This window comes from Podarcis tiliguerta (genome assembly GCF_965153285.1).
Source record: "Podarcis tiliguerta genome assembly, chromosome: 13".
NCBI lineage: Eukaryota > Metazoa > Chordata > Lepidosauria > Squamata > Lacertidae > Podarcis > Podarcis tiliguerta.
This window is the reverse complement of record NC_139546.1, coordinates 39792307-39812442: the sequence shown is the minus strand read 5'-3', so window position 1 is coordinate 39812442 and position 20136 is coordinate 39792307. Positions and strand designations below refer to the sequence as shown.

The 20136-nt window shown below is 44.8% G+C and overlaps 2 protein-coding genes across 4 annotated transcripts; one reads left to right on the top strand and one right to left on the bottom strand.

Moving 5' to 3' along the window:
* Positions 1-726: 726 nt before the first annotated feature.
* On the bottom strand, positions 727-5549 carry LOC310662813 (ribonuclease-like). Of its 3 annotated transcripts, XM_083409964.1 has the most exons (3): positions 5355-5400; positions 5191-5251; positions 727-2225 (listed from the first exon to the last, which is right to left on the bottom strand). In XM_083409964.1, exon 3 carries the CDS (start codon positions 2211-2213, stop codon positions 1767-1769), a length of 447 nt encoding a protein of 148 aa, XP_083266090.1. In that variant the 5' UTR covers positions 2214-2225; positions 5191-5251; positions 5355-5400; the 3' UTR covers positions 727-1766. The 3 variants fall into 3 exon arrangements, with proteins under 3 accessions (XP_083266090.1, XP_083266089.1, XP_083266091.1); XM_083409963.1 differs by lacking the exon at positions 5191-5251 and having other exon boundaries at positions 5355-5549; XM_083409965.1 differs by lacking the exon at positions 5191-5251 and having other exon boundaries at positions 727-2823; positions 5355-5436.
* Positions 4693-15955, top strand: LOC310662827 (ribonuclease-like). The gene is made up of 3 exons (XM_083409985.1): positions 4693-4793; positions 12470-12598; positions 15130-15955. The coding sequence occupies exon 3, from the start codon at positions 15155-15157 to the stop codon at positions 15581-15583; it is 429 nt and encodes a 142-aa protein (XP_083266111.1). The 5' UTR covers positions 4693-4793; positions 12470-12598; positions 15130-15154; the 3' UTR covers positions 15584-15955.
* The last annotated feature ends 4181 nt before the right edge of the window (positions 15956-20136 follow it).

The following is a 20136-nucleotide window of genomic DNA, read 5'->3' as shown; positions in this document are numbered from 1 at the left end:
GCAATCAAGCCATCTGCCAAGTTTGTATCACTTTCCCACTAAGTCAGCCTTCTCCTAATTTGCTGCTCTTTTGATGTTGTTGGACTCCAACTCCCATCAGCCCCAGCCAGAATGACCAATGGCCAAAGATTGTGGGAGCTGTAGTCCTGCAATATCTGGAAGGCCAGTTGTGTCCCATCTGTACTAAGATGAATGGATGGAAAAGAAAAGCTAAAAGGATTTGTGCATTATTATTATTATTATTACTACTACTACTACTACTACTACTATTATTATTATTATTATTATTATTACTATTATTTGTATGCCCCCCTTCATCTGAAGATCGCAGGGCAGTTTACAACATAAAGATACAAAATGAGAACACAAAATACATAATAAAACAAACAAAACAAAACAATAACCCCCCTTACCACAAACACATTTAAAAGGACATAGAATGTTAATCCGCCTAAAGCCTGGTTATAGAAAAATGTTTAAATTAAGATTTCCTAAACTAGTATGCCTAAATCCGAGAGGGAGCAGGAGTGTTTAAGAACACTGAAAGATGGGAAGAAGGTTGAGAGTTCTCCAGCACAGAAAAAGTGGATTTGATGATAGCAGATTTCTGCGACTGGAAACCTGACTGATGCCTGTCCTGAATGTCATCAACTAAGAAAAACTAGATCTGGGTGAAAATATATGCCACAAAATGAACGATTAAGAAACAAACTTGAGAGCCTTTAATTTGTTCATATGCAATGTTTTATTCACTTCTAATTTAAAGATAATGAATAAAAAAGGTTTGTAAGGTTTTTAATGTGTATTTATATAGTCCTTACTTTTCTTTTTACATGTGCAGCCAATATATGTGTAGCATATATATATTGTGAGCAGTGGCTCACAATAATCACAACAGCATTGAAAATAAAACATCACAATCATTATAACACCAAACACAAAAGCACAGAAATAAAGCAAACTGCAGCAAGAAATTCTTCAAAGCGATACGATTCAATAATGTCATGGTAACTCGTAGCGCTGCCAGGATACTTCCCAATCACATGTGCTGAATACAGTATATTCCAGCACATTGTCAGTTATGTCTGTAAAATGATATTACAGTGGTACCTTGGTTTTCGTACGTCATCTGTTCCGGAAGACGGTTTGAGTTCTGAAACATCTGAAAACCAAAAACTCAATAGCTGACAGCTAGTCCACAGGATCTTGCATTCAGTGGAAGATGTGTTGCATGTTCGACTTCCAAGGCATATCCGAAAACTGAAGCATTTCGAAAATCGAAATGTTCATCAACGGAGACGTTCAAAAACCGAGGTACCACTGTGTAAACCTGTTGGATCAGATTCAGTCTCATTCATATTTAGGGTAGTGTCCTTACTGTTTGGAATACCAGTGGTGACTCAGTGAAGCCCTATTGATTTCAGCGGGCCTAATCTGCATATGATTCAATCTTGATCCCATGGTGGTGGCCATGATGAACAATGACAATATTAGCGTTGAAACAGTGTCATCCGTATACACAGCGCTTTGCAGAGCAACAAACATTAAAGGCGACTCCTTGCCCCAGTGAGCTTACAATCTATTTGAGAATGGGGGAGGTGAGAAATAAAGAGGGAAGGAAAAGTCGAGGCAAGGGGAGGTTTCAATGGATTAATGTGAACACAGCTATTTCATGTACTTGGGCTTTGTTTTGACTGGGATACTGGGATACAGAATTTGATGAATACACAGGGAAGAGAGATTCCTTCAGGTCTACCAATGGTGCTTCAAAGAGAGGTCACAATCTGGCTTTCGTCATAGTGCACCGGCCAGCCGCCTTCGCAGCCAATGATGATGTACCTGGGCGAAATGTTCTCCTTGTATTCGCACGGTGGGCGAGTGGAGCCCCCCCGGAGCGTGCAAGTGGTGACTCTGAAGTGCTGCCGGCTCTTCCGCAGCTCCCCCGAGGGAAGCCCTCCTTCGGCACACACGGCCCGGATCTGCCGCTTGGAGCCGTGGATGAAAGTGTTCACCTCCTTGCACTCGGGTTTGGTCAGGCCACGGCTGCCCATGAGGGTGTTGCAGTATCGGCCGTGGAAGCGGCTCCTGGGCTCGTCTCGGTGCTGGTTCAGGAACTTCTCATAGCGGGGGTTGTTGCCGCAGGATGACTCAGGGAGTAGAGCAACCAGCAGGACTGCAAGGAATAGGCAACAGACGTCTTCGGACAGCCTCATTCTTCCTAGCACCTAGGATTGTAATATAAATTATAATGCATAATATAATACATAATACATATTATAATGCATAAAATAAGTTCTGGCAGCAGATAAAGAAAGAACAACAACACAAACTGGCTTATAAGCATAAAACCAAATTTACTAGAATAATAGCTAGAATAGAGATAGACTTATAACCATTCAAAAAACAAACATACTAAGGTGCCATGTGCAAGACAGAGCCTGGAGATAATGTAAACATGGAGTGGATAAGTGTACAACTCTATCTTAACAAATTGCATGTACACTAAACGTTATACGGACTGGATAAATGAACCATTCCACAAGTAGCGTAAGTCCAATCACAGAACGGCAACCCCATACTGCCACAACGGCAAGGGTAGCACTCTGGAGAATATGAAAAGTTTTTCAAAGCTGTTTTTCAAAGATTGAGCTGGATGAGATGTTCTTCAATGGGTCTTGAGTTGGAAACACAAAGCTGGGTACATGGATCAATCACTGGAAGGCAAATCAAAGCCACCTGGTGAGAATAACGCAAGTGGGCAAAAAGAGACCTGTTCTCTGGATTTATTACAGGTTTCGCTACACGCTTCATCAGTCCGAAAAGCTGCATGATACAAAATAGCATTCCAATTACAATGTGTGGTAAACCATAAAAATTAGAAAATACTATACCTTACCCAATCATACAAAACGGTTTGCTCAGGATAAAGAAAGTATTCACAGGCACAACTAGTGTTCAGACTCATAACAAGCAGTTAAATACAATACAGGAGTATAGAATCAATCATCACATGATTACATGGTTAAATCTGCAGCATCACTTTTCTGTTACAACCAAACAACAGTACACTCATACATAGCATTCTAGATCGAATTCAGTATTCAAACCCTTTGCATATAAGGTTCCTAATTGAAATATTAATTTATACTCTTTCTGTAACAAGGCTCTTCGTATATCTACAGTTCTCAAAGGTTGTTTTTTAAAGGTCCACAAGATTTAAAAAAAACTCAGATTATTCTCTGTATGGGCTGCTTGCTGGAAATGCTGGACTAATGGGGCGTCTAAACATATGTTATGTATTTTGGACCTCTGCTCTGAGATTTTGGTCCTAATTGCACGAGTGGCACTGCCTACATATAACAGCCCACAAGCGCAGTGGATACGGTATACACAGTTTTTAGTAGAACAATTTGTGTGTCCTTATTTTTGCCACGAGAGGGCAGTGCGGTGACAGAATTGCTAACCTGGCATTTGCACAGTGAACACAACCTCTCCCTCTGTGCCCAGAACAGATGTGATGTGCAAATTCTAATAAGCGTTCATATAAATCGGACATAGACATGGAGAAGAGAGGGGTACTGCTTTGATAGCTGAACACGTCATTCCCCTTCCCCCTGCAGTAAGGCTATAGGTGATTCAGAGGAGGATGGGCATGTGATGCAGGAGGAAGGAGTCTGGTGCTCCAATGACAGCCCTGAGTTTCAGATATGAATGGGGTCTCACGCCATGGGCTCTTCCAGATGAGCTGTTTATTGAGAATCCATCCTGATTTGCTGGCACAATGCTTAGAGCAAGACTGTGGCCACGTTCCCAATCACTGCATTCACTATATTACCAGTGTCATGTTTTTATTGTGTTTTCACAGGACGTTACCCAAAATGCATTGTGTGTCCTGCACTTTGTTGTAAACTGAGGTGTTGTTTCTCAACCCACCTTCATGCCAAAAGGAGTCCTGAAGTCACTCCTAATTTTTCTCTAGCAAAAATGTGAACATGTTTGCCAAGGGAATCACATCCCTCACCCCCATCAATAATAAAAAAGGTAAAGGTAAAGGAGCCCTGGACGGTTAAGGTGACTATGGGGTTGCTCATCTCGCTTTAGGCCGACGGAGCTGGCGTTTGCCCACAGACAGCCTTCCGGGTCATGTGGCCAGCAGGACTAAACCCCTTCTGGCACAACAGGACACCATGACAGTAACCAGAGCGCATGGAAATGCCGTTTACCTTCCCGCCACAGTGGTACCTATTTATCTACTTGCACTGGCATGCTTTCGAACTGCTAGGTTGGCAGGAGCTGGGACAGAGCAAAGGGAGCTCACATCACATGGATTTGAAATGCCGACCTTCCAATCAGCAAGCCCAAGAGGCCCCGTAGTTTAGAGCATAGCGCCACCCGCTCCCTACCCCCATCAATACCCCCTGGTTAGTACAGAAACAGAAATGAACAGCCTATGTGAACATCAAGGAGGAGGTGGCAAAACTGTGAAATGTAGTAGTGAAAAGAATAACTTCACTGTTCTCTAAGGTGGTAATGGGAACACTATGCCTGAACTTTATTGAGCATTTGATTTATTTGGAGGGGGGTTATATGGCAAAGAGCATTCCTCCTGAATCCACCCTAATTCACAACTTCCCATAAAGTCCATTATTGTGTTTGAAGTAGATTTGCAGCACCATGGTTGCAGTGTGCCTTGTATGAATTTAATTGTGCTGACATTCTGGAGGCAACCAAAATTATGTTTTGCATATCACCGCATAAGGATCGCTAATTGGACCGGGCAGGATGACAGGCTGGTGAGTGGAAATGGATTGATCTGCTCTTTCAACATTTGAACAAAAGCCAAAATCTGCATATGAAGTGTTTTTAGGCATGGGGTTAAACAGTTCATGTGCAAATATTTCTTACAGGCACAGCTGCAGCAGCTGGTTGAAAAATTGGCAGCCCTACCGCCATCCTGGTTGCTCCATGCCTGACCCACACCCGTTTCTGTAGGTTAGGAATGTGAATTTGAAGTCCATTGCAGGAAAACTAGAAAACAGTGGGATCAGCTTTGGTCTACTTGCTACACGGTGTGTTTAAATCGAATCACATGGTATTCCTGGTGCTCTGATGAAAATAGGCAGAGGGGTTAAAAGTTAGTGCTGTTCCTGGAATTCTTATGGCAGTCTCACCCTCCATTTTCTCTTTCACCAGTTAGGAAAGAAAACAGCAGCAACTGGGCATGGCAGGAGACAGGAATCCAAGAACTGGTCCACACGACAATGGAAGAAAGATGCAAATCAGGTTCCTTCAGATAATGAGGAAAAGACAAAACAGCAGAGGGAAGGAGAGAAAGGAATGCAAAAAGGACTCACTTTTTCCAGGGGGACCGTATTGGATTCAGCTCCACACGGATCAAGCTGCTGATTTACCACTCTGTTGTGCTTTTGAGCCAATGAAAAGTTTGCCAAAAGTTTCATAACTTTTTCCTAGGAAGAAATCCATGGATTGTGCCAGACTGGGTTTTATATAAACCATGCCTCTCCCTTCTGGCTATCATATTGCTTTTTTGGCGCTCTCTCTCTCTCTCTCTCTCACACACACACACACACACACATACACTTACATAACAAACCCGTTTTTACTCTGTTTCAACTAAGGAAGGAAGGATCTGTCAATTTTTGTTCTTTCAGTTCTCATTCTCTCCTTCTTTAATGTCGTTCCCCACATTTCTTAGCTCTTTTCATCTCATGAAAATTCGTCAGCATTTCAATGTAGATTTATTTTAATCAATAAATTTTTGACGAGAGCCAGAGTGCACGGAAACACCATTTACCTTCCCACCAGAGTGGTACCTATTTATCTACTTGCACTTTGATGTGCTTTTGAACTTCTAGGCTGGCAGGAGCTGGGGCAAAACAACGGGAACTCACCCCGTTGCAGGGATTCGAACTGCAGACCTTCTGACTGGCAAGCCCAAGAGGCTCAGTGGTTTAGAGCACAGCACCACCCACTGTTTATAGTGCTATAAACAAAGTGTATAGTGTTGCCCACACGACACACACCCACAGGCTTCCATTCGTGTGAGGGAAGAGAAGCTTGTGGAGTCCATACCATAAGTCACTGGACTCCCATCAGCATAGCCAATAATAATAATAATAATAATAATAATAATAATAATTTATTATTTATACCCCGCCTATCTGGCTGAGCTTCCCTAACCACTCTGGGTGGCTTCCAAAAAAATATTAAAATACTGTAATACATCAAACATGAAAAGCTTCCCTAAACAGGACTGCCTTCAGATGTCTTCTAAAAGTCTGGTAGTTGTTGTTTTCTTTGACATCTGGTGGGAGGGTGTTCCGCAGGGCGGGTGCCACTACTGAGAAGGCCCTCTGCCGGGTTCCCTGTAACTTGGCTTCTCGCAGTGAGGGAACTGCCAGAAGGCCCTTGGTGCTGGACCGCAGAGTCTGGGTAGAACGATGGGGGTAGAGACGCTCCTTCAGATATATGGTCAGGGATGAGCCAGCAAATTGTTACTGCCAATTACATTGTGCATGTTAAATGCATATATTGCTTAGATCAGACATTCCCAAATGGAATATTGCTGACTTGATCCAAAGGGCATTCAGTATGATATACTGTGACTTCAGAAAAATGTGGTATCTCTAGACACAGACAAAACTTTTAATGGTGTGTTGTGGGCATTTTTAAAAATGTTGTTTAAATACATGGGATTTGGAAAATGATTTTTGCACTATACATGAGGTTGTTGGCAATAATAGTGATGAATGGGTTGTCTTCTCTGAGGCTGCACCTTAAGAGAGGAATGAATGAGGGCTCTCCCTTGTTGCATTTGCAATGGACACTGAAACTTTGTAGAATAAAATTAGACCCAATTTTAATATCAAGGGGGTCTGCATTTGGGGGTGGAACATTCCATCAATTTATTTGCCAAGAACATCCTTTTAATATTTTCGAATCCTGAGCAAGCAGTGTCTCTGTTTTGTGAAACAGTTGCCTGCCTTGAAAGAACTTGCTCTGAAACTATTATGTGCTTCAGTCTTGCCACAGGAGAACAAAAACATATCTTTGCTTATACAGGGTTTTGTTCTGAAGAATCCTGGGAATTATAGTTTATTAAGAGTGCTGGGAATTATAGCTTTGGGTAGGGTAAACTACAGCTCCCAGAATTATTCGCTTTAAATCATGTGCTTTAAAGCTATGGTATGTACACAGCTCTTTGTCTTCTGAAATATGCTCCCTCCATTTGTAAAGGCCTCCCTGAATTTCCTGCAACTCAGAAAAGGGGAAGCACACAATACTTTACACGTCACCTAAAGCATGCTTATCTATTTCTCTCTGCCAAATGCTGGTGACTTTATAATATACTGTGCTGCAAAGAACAAGGATGTCTCTATTAAGGGTACTCGTCTCATTACTTTCTCTGAGTGGCCACTTGTGGCTGTAGAGGGCTAATATTGCTCACCTGTAGTATTCGCAGAAGACCTCTTGCCTCACAAAACTATAAGTGTCCTCCTGAGATTTCTCATGTGCAAAAATAGTCATCTGGGAGTGAGGTCCTGCAAGGGCTACCCAGGCCTTGGGCAGCTTCATCCCTGTTTTGTTCACCACCCTATCCAATTCCAAACCTACTTTCCAGTTGTTCTTCACCTCCTTGGCCATTGAATTCGCGACATCCATATCCAAATTCTCAATGGAACTGCTGACATCCTGATGATATGTATGAAGTACTTGCCAGTCCATGCCAGCTAAAAGGAGTTTCTGCAGCTGACCCTTCCTCAAGGGATTCTGGCAGAGTTTGCACGTCCCGTCTGGGTGCTGCCATTGGCTGGTGTCCACCACAAATGCTCCTTTTCTCTTCAGGGTACTAAGAGCCAGTGTGGTGTAGTGGTTAAGAGCGGTAGACTCATAATCTGGTGAACCGGGTTCGCGTCTCCGCTTCTCCACATGCAGCTGCTGGGTGACCTTGGGCCAGTCACACTTCTTGGAGTCTCTCAACCCCACTCACCTCACAGAGTGTTTGTTGTGGGGGAGGAAGGGAAAGGAGAATGTTAGCCACTTTGAGACTCCTTCAGGTAGTGATAAAGCGGGATATCAAATCCAAACTCTTCTTCTTCTTCTTCTAATGTCAACTCCCTAGCCAATGAAGTACCATAATGGCCAGGCACAAAAGTGTCCTGCTTCTTGCAGACAGAGCTGTGGAACCAATGGCATTGGCTTAGATGTTGTTGGAGGAAGTTGGAAGAGAAATGGGAGGAAGGCTGCTAGGAAGAGGTGCTGTTTGGACGTGATTGATCTGATGGGATCCTTCATTCCAGAGGGGCTGTCAGCTTATAAATTACCCTGGGAAACAAAACAGAGAGGGCTTGTTTGTACCATCTAGGCATGTAGGTGTCATTAGGACTGTAAAGTGAGGTATAAATTCACTCAGAATGAATCAGCAGCAGCAACCTTACCTGCTTCCTCCTTTCCAAGCCTTTTCTATTTCTTCTCAGTGTATTTCTACTTTGGCTCTCATCCATGAAATATTGCTAATTGGACATGGTAGGATCAGAGGATGCTGAGTGGAAATGGACTTACCTGCTCTTTCAGCTTTTAAACAAAACCCAAAATCTGCACATAAGGAGTGTTTTATGGTCTGGAGAGAAACAGTTCACATGCAAATATCTATAGAACAAGCATCTTTTGCAGGCATCGCTATAACACCTGGCTGAAAAGTCGACAGCCCTACATCCAACCTGGTTGCTCCCACACCCATTTCGGCAAAGGACCTTGATAGATTTGTCTTTAAATGAGTACAGAATTGAACTTCTGTCGCATTTCTAGTCAACTGAAGTTTGCATGGGCAACTTGAAAGCATGCATGCCACCAGAAAAAAATGCCTTGCCTCCCTGGAGCCATTTTGTTTCCTTAATTCCTAGCCAGTAGAAGAGCACTGTGTCACCCAAAAGCTTGTATACCATGCTGTGGTTTTTTTCTAGCTCGTCATTTACGTTTGGCAACCCATTAAGAGCTGGAGAAGCCTCCTGGTCTGCTGCCTGCTACATTTAGAACTGATACATTTAGAAGTGCCACATAAAGTTCATTTCACATTTGCAAGGTTTGGGTGCTTTTAATGTGGAAGCACCTATGTATTTTCTGGAACTCTACATCCATTGATGTTAGGCAGGTCTACTTTATATTAGTATGTGTAAGAAAATGCCAAAATTGATTGACCACTTAATAACGCACCGCTCCACAGCAGCTTTAAGTATAAAATAGTATATTATTTTATGTAAACTGTTCAGAGCTCTCTCTCTCTCTCTCTCTCTCTCTCTCTCTCTGTGTGTGTGTGTGTATGTGTGTAGGCAGTCTGCAAATTTTATTTATTTATTTCATAAAATTTACACGCCACTTGATTGTAGAAGAAACCTCAAAGCAGTTTTCAAAAAAGTTTCTTTTTTGTTAAATAAAATAGCTAAATGAATATAATCCTTGAAAGGTGGGCCATAAAAGCTCAAATATACATATACAACAAATAAGGCCACCCCATCTCTGTCCTTGTTGGTGAAATTCCCCTGGTGAAACATTACAGGATGAAGCCACCTCTCCTGTACTGTGGTAACAGGTCTTTGAGGTTATTATCCCCTCTACATGTGTGTCTCAATCTATTTGGTCAGTTGGTGGTTTGGAAGCACATACAGAAGACAGTTACAAAACACGATTGCAGGACCAAGGAGATCATGGCCATTTGCTCAACAGGAAAGATCGGGAAACTAGAGGCAGTTCGGACAAGTTGGTGCATCTCCTTTTTTGGAAGCTTGTTCCAACAAGAGCCTTGATCTGTTGAAGAAACCCAGACTTTCTTCACCCACCCCATTCAACAACATATATTATATTATACCATAACTGAGTTGCTGTGGGTTGTAAAGATAGGGTCTACCTCTGAAGTAATGCATCTGATGTCTCCTATGTGTGGCCTGTGCAGGGAAATGTGTGGACATGTCCCAGCTGTGTGTCTTTTTACCCCACCAATCCCTCCCCTGGACTGGAACCCTGGATAACCTAAAAGCCCTGCAATCTGCCTAATGAGGCTGTATGCCAAAAGCACCAACAATTTCGGCAAGGTTCACTGCGGCTCAGCCGTACACCTTGCGAAGGTCTTAGCGTGTGGGCAGTAGAGGTAACTACTAGCAACTCTGCTCCTTCTTGGCACAAAGTGTTGATGTTATCCCTCTTGTTAGTGAATTGTCTGCTGTTACACCCAGTATAACCGCATCTGAATAAAAGTCGCAGCTTTAAAATTGGAGGAGGGAGAGAGAAAAAATAATAATATGCAAATATAAGCCGCTGCTCCTGGCTGCATACTGGGGTGGGGGTGGGGGGGTGGGATCCGCGTTGCCTTGCTGACGGCATTTCCCCTTCCTCGTTCTCCCTATTCCCGGCCTTGGGGGAGAGGATGAGGGACTACGCATGGGGCAGGCATCACTTTGCCGCTCTCCTAGCACTGTTTGCCCCACACTTCTGGCTGCATACCGTAAGGTCATGAATATAAGCCACGCTTTAACTTTCCATGGTCAGAATTTTGGGGGATAGTGAGGCTTATATTCGGGCCAATAGGGTATTAGCTTCCCGTGCTCCATGTGATATTGGGCCCAAAGAAAGTCAATTTGTCCTTCTGCCAAATGTCAAGTGCTACAAGCGCCACGTCTGGCAGTAGCTGCTCCAGTTTTAAACTTTGTGACTGGAAGAAATTCAGCTGTGGAACATCTTGTGGGGATGAAATGAGGAGGAAAGCATGGCCAGTCTATTTTCTGAATCCTTGCCTCCCACATCCTAGTCTGACACTCTAACCAATTCACCACACCAGTCCTCTCTTTGTCTTTCTTCTAAAAGAGGCAGGAACTGTGTGCAGGTAGAATTAGATCAGGGGTAATGGGAGATTATCATTGGGGCTGGTAGTCTGAGACAGTTGCCTCAGGTGGCAGGATCCCAGCAGGGTCTAGGGGCAGCAAATCCTGCCACTACACCTGCAGTTGCCGAGGCTGCTACACTGCCGCAGCAGCTGCCATGGCAACCTACAAAGATGGCACTGAGGTTGCTTTCTGCCTCCCTCAGCTGATGTTGCCATGCACAACAGCAAGGCAGCCTCCAATCCTCCTCTCCCATCTTCTCCCCCACCCACAGAATGCTACCTTGCACAGTTGGATGTGGGTGGCGCTGTGGTCTAAACCACTGAGCCTCTTGGGCTTGCTGATCGGAAGGTTGGCAGTTCGAATCCATGCAACACGGTGAGCTCCCGTTGCTCTGTCCCAGCTTCTGCCAACCTAGCATTTTGAAAGCACACCAGTGCAAGTAGATAAATAGATACCACTACAGCGGGAAGGTAAACGGTGTTTCTGTGCACTCTGGCACTCGTCACTGTCCTCCATGCACCAGAAGCGGTTTAGTCATGCTGGCCACATGACCCGGAAAACTGTCTGTGGACAAGTACCAGTTCCCTTGGTCTGAAAGCAAGATGAATGCCACAACCCCATAGTCGCCTTTGAGTGGACGTAGCCATCCAGGGGTCCTTTACCTTTTACCTTTTATACCTTGCACAGTAAGGCAGCACCCAACCTTTATCTCCTTTCTTCTTCATGTTTACACATAGGCTTGCAGACCCTCCAAATGTCCCTATTTTCCAGGGACAGGCCCAGATTTACAGAAGCTGTCCCAGTTTCAGATTTGAACCCAGAATGTCCCAGTTTTCTTTGGGATGTCACTATTTTCATCAGAGAATATGGAGTTATATGACCCCTGAGCCAAGGAGATAAGTAACTATACAACCTTTAAAAAAGGGGAGGGGGAGGTAAAGGACCCCTGGACGGTTAAGCCCAGTCAAAGGCAGCTATGGGGTTGCAGTGCTCATCTCGCTTTCAGGCCAAGGGAGCCGGTGTTTGACCACTGACAGCTTTACGGGTCATGTGGCCAGCTAGGTTTCGAACTGCTAGGTTGGCAGGAGCTGGGACAGAGCAACAGGAGTTCACCCCACCACAGGGATTCGAACCGCCAACCCTCTGATCGGCAAGCCCAAGAGGCTCAGTGGTTTAGACCACAGTGCCACCCGTGTGCCAGCCTAGCAGTTTGAAAGCACACCAGTGCAAATAGATAAATATGTACCACTGCAGTGGGAAGGTAAATGGCGTTTTTGTGTGCCCTGGTTTCTGTCATGGTGTTCCGTTGTGCCAGAAGCGTTTTAGTCATGCTTATGGGCTTCCCAGGAAAACGGATCCTGGGTCTAAATCCCGGTGGTGATTTCCTCAAGTCAGGCACTGATCATAATGAAGAAGGGCTGAACACATTCGTTTCCAAAGACAGCGGTACAGGTTGTCCACCTAATTTCATGCTATGTAGCTCAGCAACCTTCTGCCAGAAAGTTGCTATGTGCAGGATTACTTAAACAGGGAACTCATAGGACAGCTTAAACTTCTTCATATGACAACAGGCTTGCAAGCTCTATATAACAGGAACTCTGAGAAGAGGAAGGCTGTTCCTGCTGGAGTCCTCAGCCCTGTTGACAGCTGCATTCATTCATCTAGGAGGAAGCCAAAAAGGGAGACGCTTGACAGGTTGGGTAAGTTTGGAGTAATGGATCGTGCCTCGTTTCCCCAGAAGGCTACAACTATCAGTGATGCATGGAGTTTAGGAATGGAATGGATGAGTCTGTGTGACTGAGAAAGCCCTTTAGATTTAGATGCACATGCATCCCTGTAGCCAGAATTCCTGGTTTCTGCCCATGAGTAGTGCTCAGAGGTGAAATGCAACTGGAGATGTCAAAGGACTCGAGTCATCTGGTTTGAAATATAAAATAGGGACATTAAAAGGTCTGAGCTGATTTGGCTTGCCTTGGATTAAGCCAAGCTATTTCCTAATGTTTTCACAGAAATAGTCCTGCTTAATCACCTCAGTTGGGACACGGGTGGCACTGTGGGTAAAAGCCTCAGTGCCTAGGGCTTGCCGATCGAAAGGTCGGCTGTTCGAATCCCCGCGGCGGGGTGCGCTCCCGTTGTTCGGTCCCAGCGCCTGCCAACCTAGCAGTTCGAAAGCACTCCCAGGTGCAAGTAGATAAATAGGGACCGCTTACTAGCGGGAAGGTAAACGGCATTTCCGTGTGCGGCTCTGGCTCGCCAGAGCAGCGATGTCACGCTGGCCACGTGACCCGGAAGTGTCTGCGGACAGCGCTGGCCCCCGGCCTCTTGAGTGAGATGGGCGCACAACCCTAGAGTCTGTCAAGACTGGCCCGTATGGGCAGGGGTACCTTTACCCTTTTATCACCTCAGTCACTCTGAACTGAGCCTGTGGAAGCTCACTTGTCACTAAATGCAAATATTGTTTTGTATGAATTACTCAGTCCCTAAGAAGGTAGCACTTCTGGTTTAGTGCACTCACCTTTTTACTGCTGGAAAATTCATTTCTTCACAGCATGACTTGCCAAAATCTAGAAAGTCAGGTTCTTTCCAGCACATTATCTACATGCCAGGAAGCATGTCACCTGCTAAATTTCCACACATTAAAGGTTTGGTGGTCCTGCCAGGAATAAAACTAGCAACGCTTATGCAGGCATTCATATTCCAAATCACCAGGATCCTCAAGGGACCCACAAGAATACTGCAAGTTTAGGGGGAAGAATACTGCAAGTTTAGGCACTATAAATGTGACTATGAAAGGGCAGTGAACGAATGTTAAGAGGTAAAGATAGATGAATCTGTCAGTATTGGTTCTCTTAGTTTCTTATTTTTTTAACCTTAAATTTAGTTCTACACATTTCCACAACAATTTGTAGGTAAATAAAATAAAATAAAATAAAATAAAATAAAATTCACCAGCAATTTTGTAAGGGGTAAATAGTTCGGTTTCTGTTGTGCTTTGAGAGGATTGGAAATGGAGAGGGATGATAGAGACAGCAATGGGCTGAGAGGGACATGGCAGCAGTGGTCTCTCAGCAGCGACAATATGACATTTGCCAGGATGGGGTTAGGATGCCCACTCTGCAGCCTCGGCCCATCCCCTTCCTGTCTTTCCAGCATGAGCCATAGCTCAATGCAAGAGCATGTGCTTCAAGGAACTGTGCTTAGTCCCCAGAATCAGATACTCCAGTTACAGCTGCAGGAGTCTCCTGCCTGAAGCACTGGAGTACAGTTACTAGTCAGTGTGGACAGAACTGAAATAGATGGACTGATGGACTGGTTTGGTCTAAGGCAACTTCCTTTAATGCACTGATGGGGAACCTCCATCCCACAGCCTTTCGACAAAGCAACATTTTATACAAACAAGTCAGCTAGAATACTGTAGGTTTAGGAGACACACAAGATGACAACAGCATGGTGACAGTTCAATGTGGTGATCGTAATGGTCACACAGACTTCTTGGGACACTCCTGTCATCCTCTATGGAAAAATACCTTGACAGAAAAATATAACGTCCGTGATCTCTTTTCTGGAATTCACAAGTTTAAAAGCAACAAACTCCCACTCTCCAAACGGTCACAGATGCACAAAGACAGACCAAAAATGGGTATATTATTGTCAGGCAAGGACCACAATGGAATATAAAACCCTATTTTAAAAACAAATATTGCAGGGGAAATCTTTCCAATGACTAATTCCACAGCCTAATAAGGCCCTGCCATTTCCCCCACAAGTAGTGCCCCATCCAGTGTGGGGCAGATTGCAAAGGAGCTCCCTGGCAAAGGGGTTGTCAGGTGATTGACAGCTGGGCTGCCCTCCCCACCTGTTAAAGTGACCAGCTTCTGCTGGGGTTGCTTAGGATCAGGTCCACGCTAGGCGGAAAATGTTCCTCGCTCCTGCTTTAGCACATACAGTGGTACCTCGGGTTGCATACACTTCAGGTTACATATGCTTCAGGTTACAGACTCCAGTGACCCAGAAATATTACCCTGGGTTAAGAACTTTGCCTCAGGATGAGAACAGAAATCGTGCAGTGGCGGCACAGCAGCAGTGGGAGGCCCCATTAGCTAAAGTGGTGCTTCAGGTTAAGAACAGTTTCAGGTTAAGAACGGACCTCCCGAACGAATTAAGTTCTTAACGCGAGGTACCACTGTAGTGCTTAGCATGTGTCTTGCTTTATTATCACTTGCCCTTGCAGATACCCAGCACAAAAGGACGCTGCCATGTCTCCCAGAAGCCCTCACCGTAGGGCCCTTCTTCTCCTGCTCGTCGTCATGGCCACCACCCTTTTCCCATGGAGCCAGGCTACATCTTACACTGACTTCCTGAAGAGGCACAAGGACGACCCAAAATCTGACTTGCAGAGTGACAGCACCTACTGCAACCTGATGATGCAGCGGAGACACCTGAACTGCCAGCGAGGCAACACCTTCATCCATGCCAGCGAACAGCAGCTGACCTCCATCTGCAATTCCAGAGGGAAGATCCTAGATGGGAACCAGACCAGCAAGACCCTCTTCCCGATCACCATCTGCACCCGGGGGAAAGGCCTCCGCAGAGTCTTCTGCAGGTACAAGGGGAAAAGCAAAATCAAGAGGATCCGGGTCACCTGCAAGAAGGGTCTCCCTGTCCACTACATTTCTCATGCTTAAGCCTAGCAGCTGGAACAGGCCAGGCTGCTGAAAGAATCCTGCTTTGCCTTGGCCATTGCTCTTCAAGCTCATCTACCCGGAGCAATTTACAAAGCTGGGCCCCATCTTGGCTGCTCCCTCCTGCGTGCTATGCAAATTACACCCTTCGTGATGTGTCCTGTTTCTCTTTATTCTGCACAGCACGTCACACAACTTTAATTCTGTGTTTAAAACAACGGCAGTGGTGTTTCTTTAAAACTCCAGAACGTGTCGATCCAAAAGAGTCTGCAACTTGCTTGCTACTTTCCATTATACTAGTTTCCAAATCAAGGGAAGCAGCCTCCACTGCCACCTGCCCATGCAGGATGGTTCAAGAAGGAAGGAATGGAGGAAAGAAGAGAGGGTGGAGGAGAGAGAAAACACACTCACACAAAGAGAGAGAGAGAGAGAGAGAGAGAGAGAGAGAGAGAGGAAACAGACACTATATTCATAAATCCGTATCAGAATGTAGCAAAGCTTGGGAGAGCTCAATATTTGAAGGGTTCACCAGCATTTGCCAAACCCTTAATGCTTTGAATAATAGAATAATAGAACTGTAGAACCCTGAGGGTCCAGTCCATCTTCGACAATGAAGGAATCTCAACTAAAGCATCCATGACAGATGACCATCCGACCTCTTTTTAAAAGCCTCCAGTGAAGGACTGCCCATCACCTTACAAGGTAGTCTGTTCCACTGTCAAATAGCTCTTACTATCAGAAAGTTCTACCTAACCAGAACCTCTTTTCTTGTACTTTGAATCCATTGGTTTGGGTCCTACCAGCAGAAAACAAGCTTGCTGCATCTTCCATGTGACGGCTCTTCAGTTGTTTAAATGTGGCTCTCTTCCCTTCTCCAGGCTTCCGTTGAAACTTTTTAGCCAGCTAGCTTTTAATTAGGTTTTGATAAGGTTGACAGGCACATATTCTTCATTATCTTCTTCCATGCCTGAATTTACAGCTTTGCTAAAATAAAACTGGGCTTCATTCAAGCATGAAACTGAGTCCTTGGTTATTTAGAAAGCTCAATCTACGTATACACAAGATCTCCTGGGTTGCTGGGTGGGCAAGGGAGGAATTAAGGGATGGATGAGAGCCTACATTCACTGTCAGAGACAGTGACCGTATTACAATGATTTTTCCACCTCTCTGCTATGTTGTTTTTTTTACTGCCATAATAATAATAATAATAATAATAATAATAATAATAATTTATTTATACCCTGCCCATCTGGCTGGGTTTCCCCAGCCACTCTGGGCGGCTTCCAACAAAATATTAAAATAAAATATTCTATTAAACATTAAAAGCTTCCCTAAACATGGCTGTCTTCAGAGGTCTTCTAAAAGTCTGGTAGTTGTTTTCCTCTTTGACATCTGGTGGGAGGGCGTTCCACAGGGAAGGCGCCACTACCGAGAAGGCCCTCTGCCTGGTTCCCTGTAACTTGGCTTCTCGCAACGAGGGAACCACCAGAAGGCCCTCGGGACTGGACCTCAGTGTCCGGGTAGAACGATGGGGGTGGAGATGCTCCTTCAGGTATACTGATGTATACAAAGAAAGGTATACAAAGAAAGCTGATGTGTCCGGGAAGATTGATTGCAAGGAGCTCCCAAAGGATTACTCCAAATTGGTTGAATGGGCAATAAAATGGCAATTGCAACCCACTGTTGGCAAGCGTGAAATGATGCACATTGGATTCAAATACCCTAATTTCACATGTGTGCTATTGGGCTCTGAACTGGTGGTGGTTGATCTGGAACAAGAGCTTGGGTTTGTGGTGGAGAGCTCAATAAAGATGTTGACACAGCACATGGCAGCCATAAAAGCTGAATTTCATGTTAGGAACTTCACGACATGTCTCGGAAATCATTGGACTTACCAATCAAGGCACTGAGTACCAAATCACTGATTCATACCAATCATAACCATATTTACTGGAAGGAAATCACCATGTGTTTTGTATTGGGCACTAATTCCCATCAATGGCTTCCCAGAACACTCACGTAACTCACAAAACTGGCTCCAGGTCCTGGGCTAGCACTGTTTATTTGTTTAGCAGCAGGCCAGACATAATTTCAAGTGTACCCCTTTAAAGTAGAACTGATGTAAGACAGCAGAAAGACAAATTATCTGTCTGAGAGCCAGAAACATACTCATTCATAAATTGCTGACATGCTCTTAAGCCCCATTCTGTGCCCAATAAGCACAGGATGCCTTTTCCCAGAGGCCCTGTGGCCCATAGACTGCAGCACAATGCTGGGCAAGGTTTTGCCCAGTACCCTCTTTGTGTTATGGGCTCATGGGAAAAATCTGTCCCATGAGCCCTTGCTGCAGGGGGGGAGGGGAAAGCCCCATCTATGTCCAGCGTGGGTGGGCTAGGGCAGAGTGACAGATGCCGCTGTAAATATCTGATTCACCGACTATGAATGGCTAAGCTGGGCAGTGCATGTTGGCAAGAGCTGCTACTGCCACCTAGTTAAACATGACAATTTCCTGAAGGTAGATCTTGAAAGAGAACCCAGGATAGCATTTCTGAGCCTCCAACCTTTGCTCAAAGAGTGGTTCGGCCCACACCTAACCAGACCATCTGCCCTAGACCAAACCAGACCATCTGCCGTGATTGGAATCCCCACAGGTGGCATTTCAAGAATGAGTCCATGATGCGGCTACGACTAGCTATACTATCTCAGAAAACAATGATCTCATGGGCTAATAGGGAGCAACAGGTATGATTGCTGTTTCTCTTGTCGCTCCTTTTTCGGCACTCAAACCAGAAAAGGAGTTGGAAGGAAAGTGTAGAGGAGACCTGCTGGCCACAATCTCTTCAGCACATCCATGCCTTCCTCCAACTGTGAGGTATAAAGCCTTCAGCATCCCCTTGTAGCCTCCTGAATCAATTATGTGGGTGCATTTTTCAGGAAACATTACTCCATGATGCCTCTTCAGCAACACACATTTCTCCTCTTCAAGCTGGATCACTAAGCAATGGCATAGACCAGGCATAGGCAAACTCCGGCCCTCCAGTTGTTTGGGACTACAACTCCTATCATCCCTAGCTAACAGGACCAGTGGTCAGGGAGTATGGGAATTTTAGTCCCAAACATCTGGAGGGCTGGAGCTTGCCTATACCTGGCGTAGACTGCTGGGCCAGCCTCAGTTGGCCTCTTGGGAAATTATATGACTCTGGGGAGAAATGCACCTGAGCAGAGATAAAGGAAGACACAGGAACTCACTGAGCAGAAAGAACAGGAGTTTGGACTAGTTGGCCCTTTAGGGGCTTATTTTATGTTCTTAATGTTTCTGGGAAAGTCTAAAGATTGGATCTCCCAAATAAGGAAATGACATTCTCTTGTCGTTGCAATGATCAGACTGCCCCAGCTCCCATTGTTACCTGAAAAACTGGCTCTTTACTTTTATGGAGGGACGTTATTGGAATGCCATAGCTTTTTCAGCATTCATCTTGATCCCAATCTTTGATATGCACAAACACACATAGACGGACACACAACTGAACAAATGTCACCTCCTACCCTCAAGGTCTAGATGACGCACAGGGAAGAAGCTGTAGCTCTCCAGACATCTCCAAAGGCTGAAACTCGAAATAAGTATAGTTTATATTTCAGTGTATTAGACAAGGATTTTTTACTCAAAAATAATGTCAAAAAACTGTGATCATCCTATTCATGGATAAGTGGGGGGGGGGAGTCGCATGCCGCCAGCCAGCTGGTTGGCAGGCGCACAACTCCCCACCATGTTGCTGTGGTAGGCACACGTTCTAGAGAGCATTTTCTGCAGTGGCATGGGGGGAGCGGCTGCCCACGTTGCCAACTCCCAGCAATGGCCCTGCTGGGGTGATGGCGCATGTGCAATTCCCCCTAAAAAAAAGCTCAGCAAATTTGGGTATCCCTCCTCATTTTCATTAAATTTAGCCATAAAGGACAAGTCCCCTTGGCAGCCATGGCTCTCTGTGGCTCTTGGTGGTTGTTCTGCGCAGAGAAAACAGGAAACGAAGTAAAGTTCAACAGAACATTTTCATGCTTCCCCTTTTTCTATCAGATTATATAACCCACTTCCTAGGAAATACCAAGGGAAAATCTGACAAGGGCTATGACAGCCTTGCTCAAATTGTAATCCTAATTCCCTCATTAGGAAGTTATGAGGCTGTCTATTAATGCAGTCCGACACTGCCCCATCTACTTCTGTACAGTGGTACCTCAGAAGTCAAAGCGAATCCATTCCAGACAATTGTGGAAAATTGTTACAGGATGTCCTAGAAGAAACGTTGGAAGCCTATTTTTTCCCCTGTAGGTGATGGAAACGAAGCATCATTAGTAGAAAAAAATGAAGGTCTACTTGCTAATTGGTCTTGAATGTTACAGTAGTTCCCATATACTGTTTTACTGGAAGGATGTCTTCTGTACCCAACAGGTTGATTGTACAGCTGATGTCTATATTCTCACATGAACATTTTACTCCAGACAGGAATATTACATCATGCAATGCATGGGAAAGTGTCCATCCACCCATATTTATCAGGGAT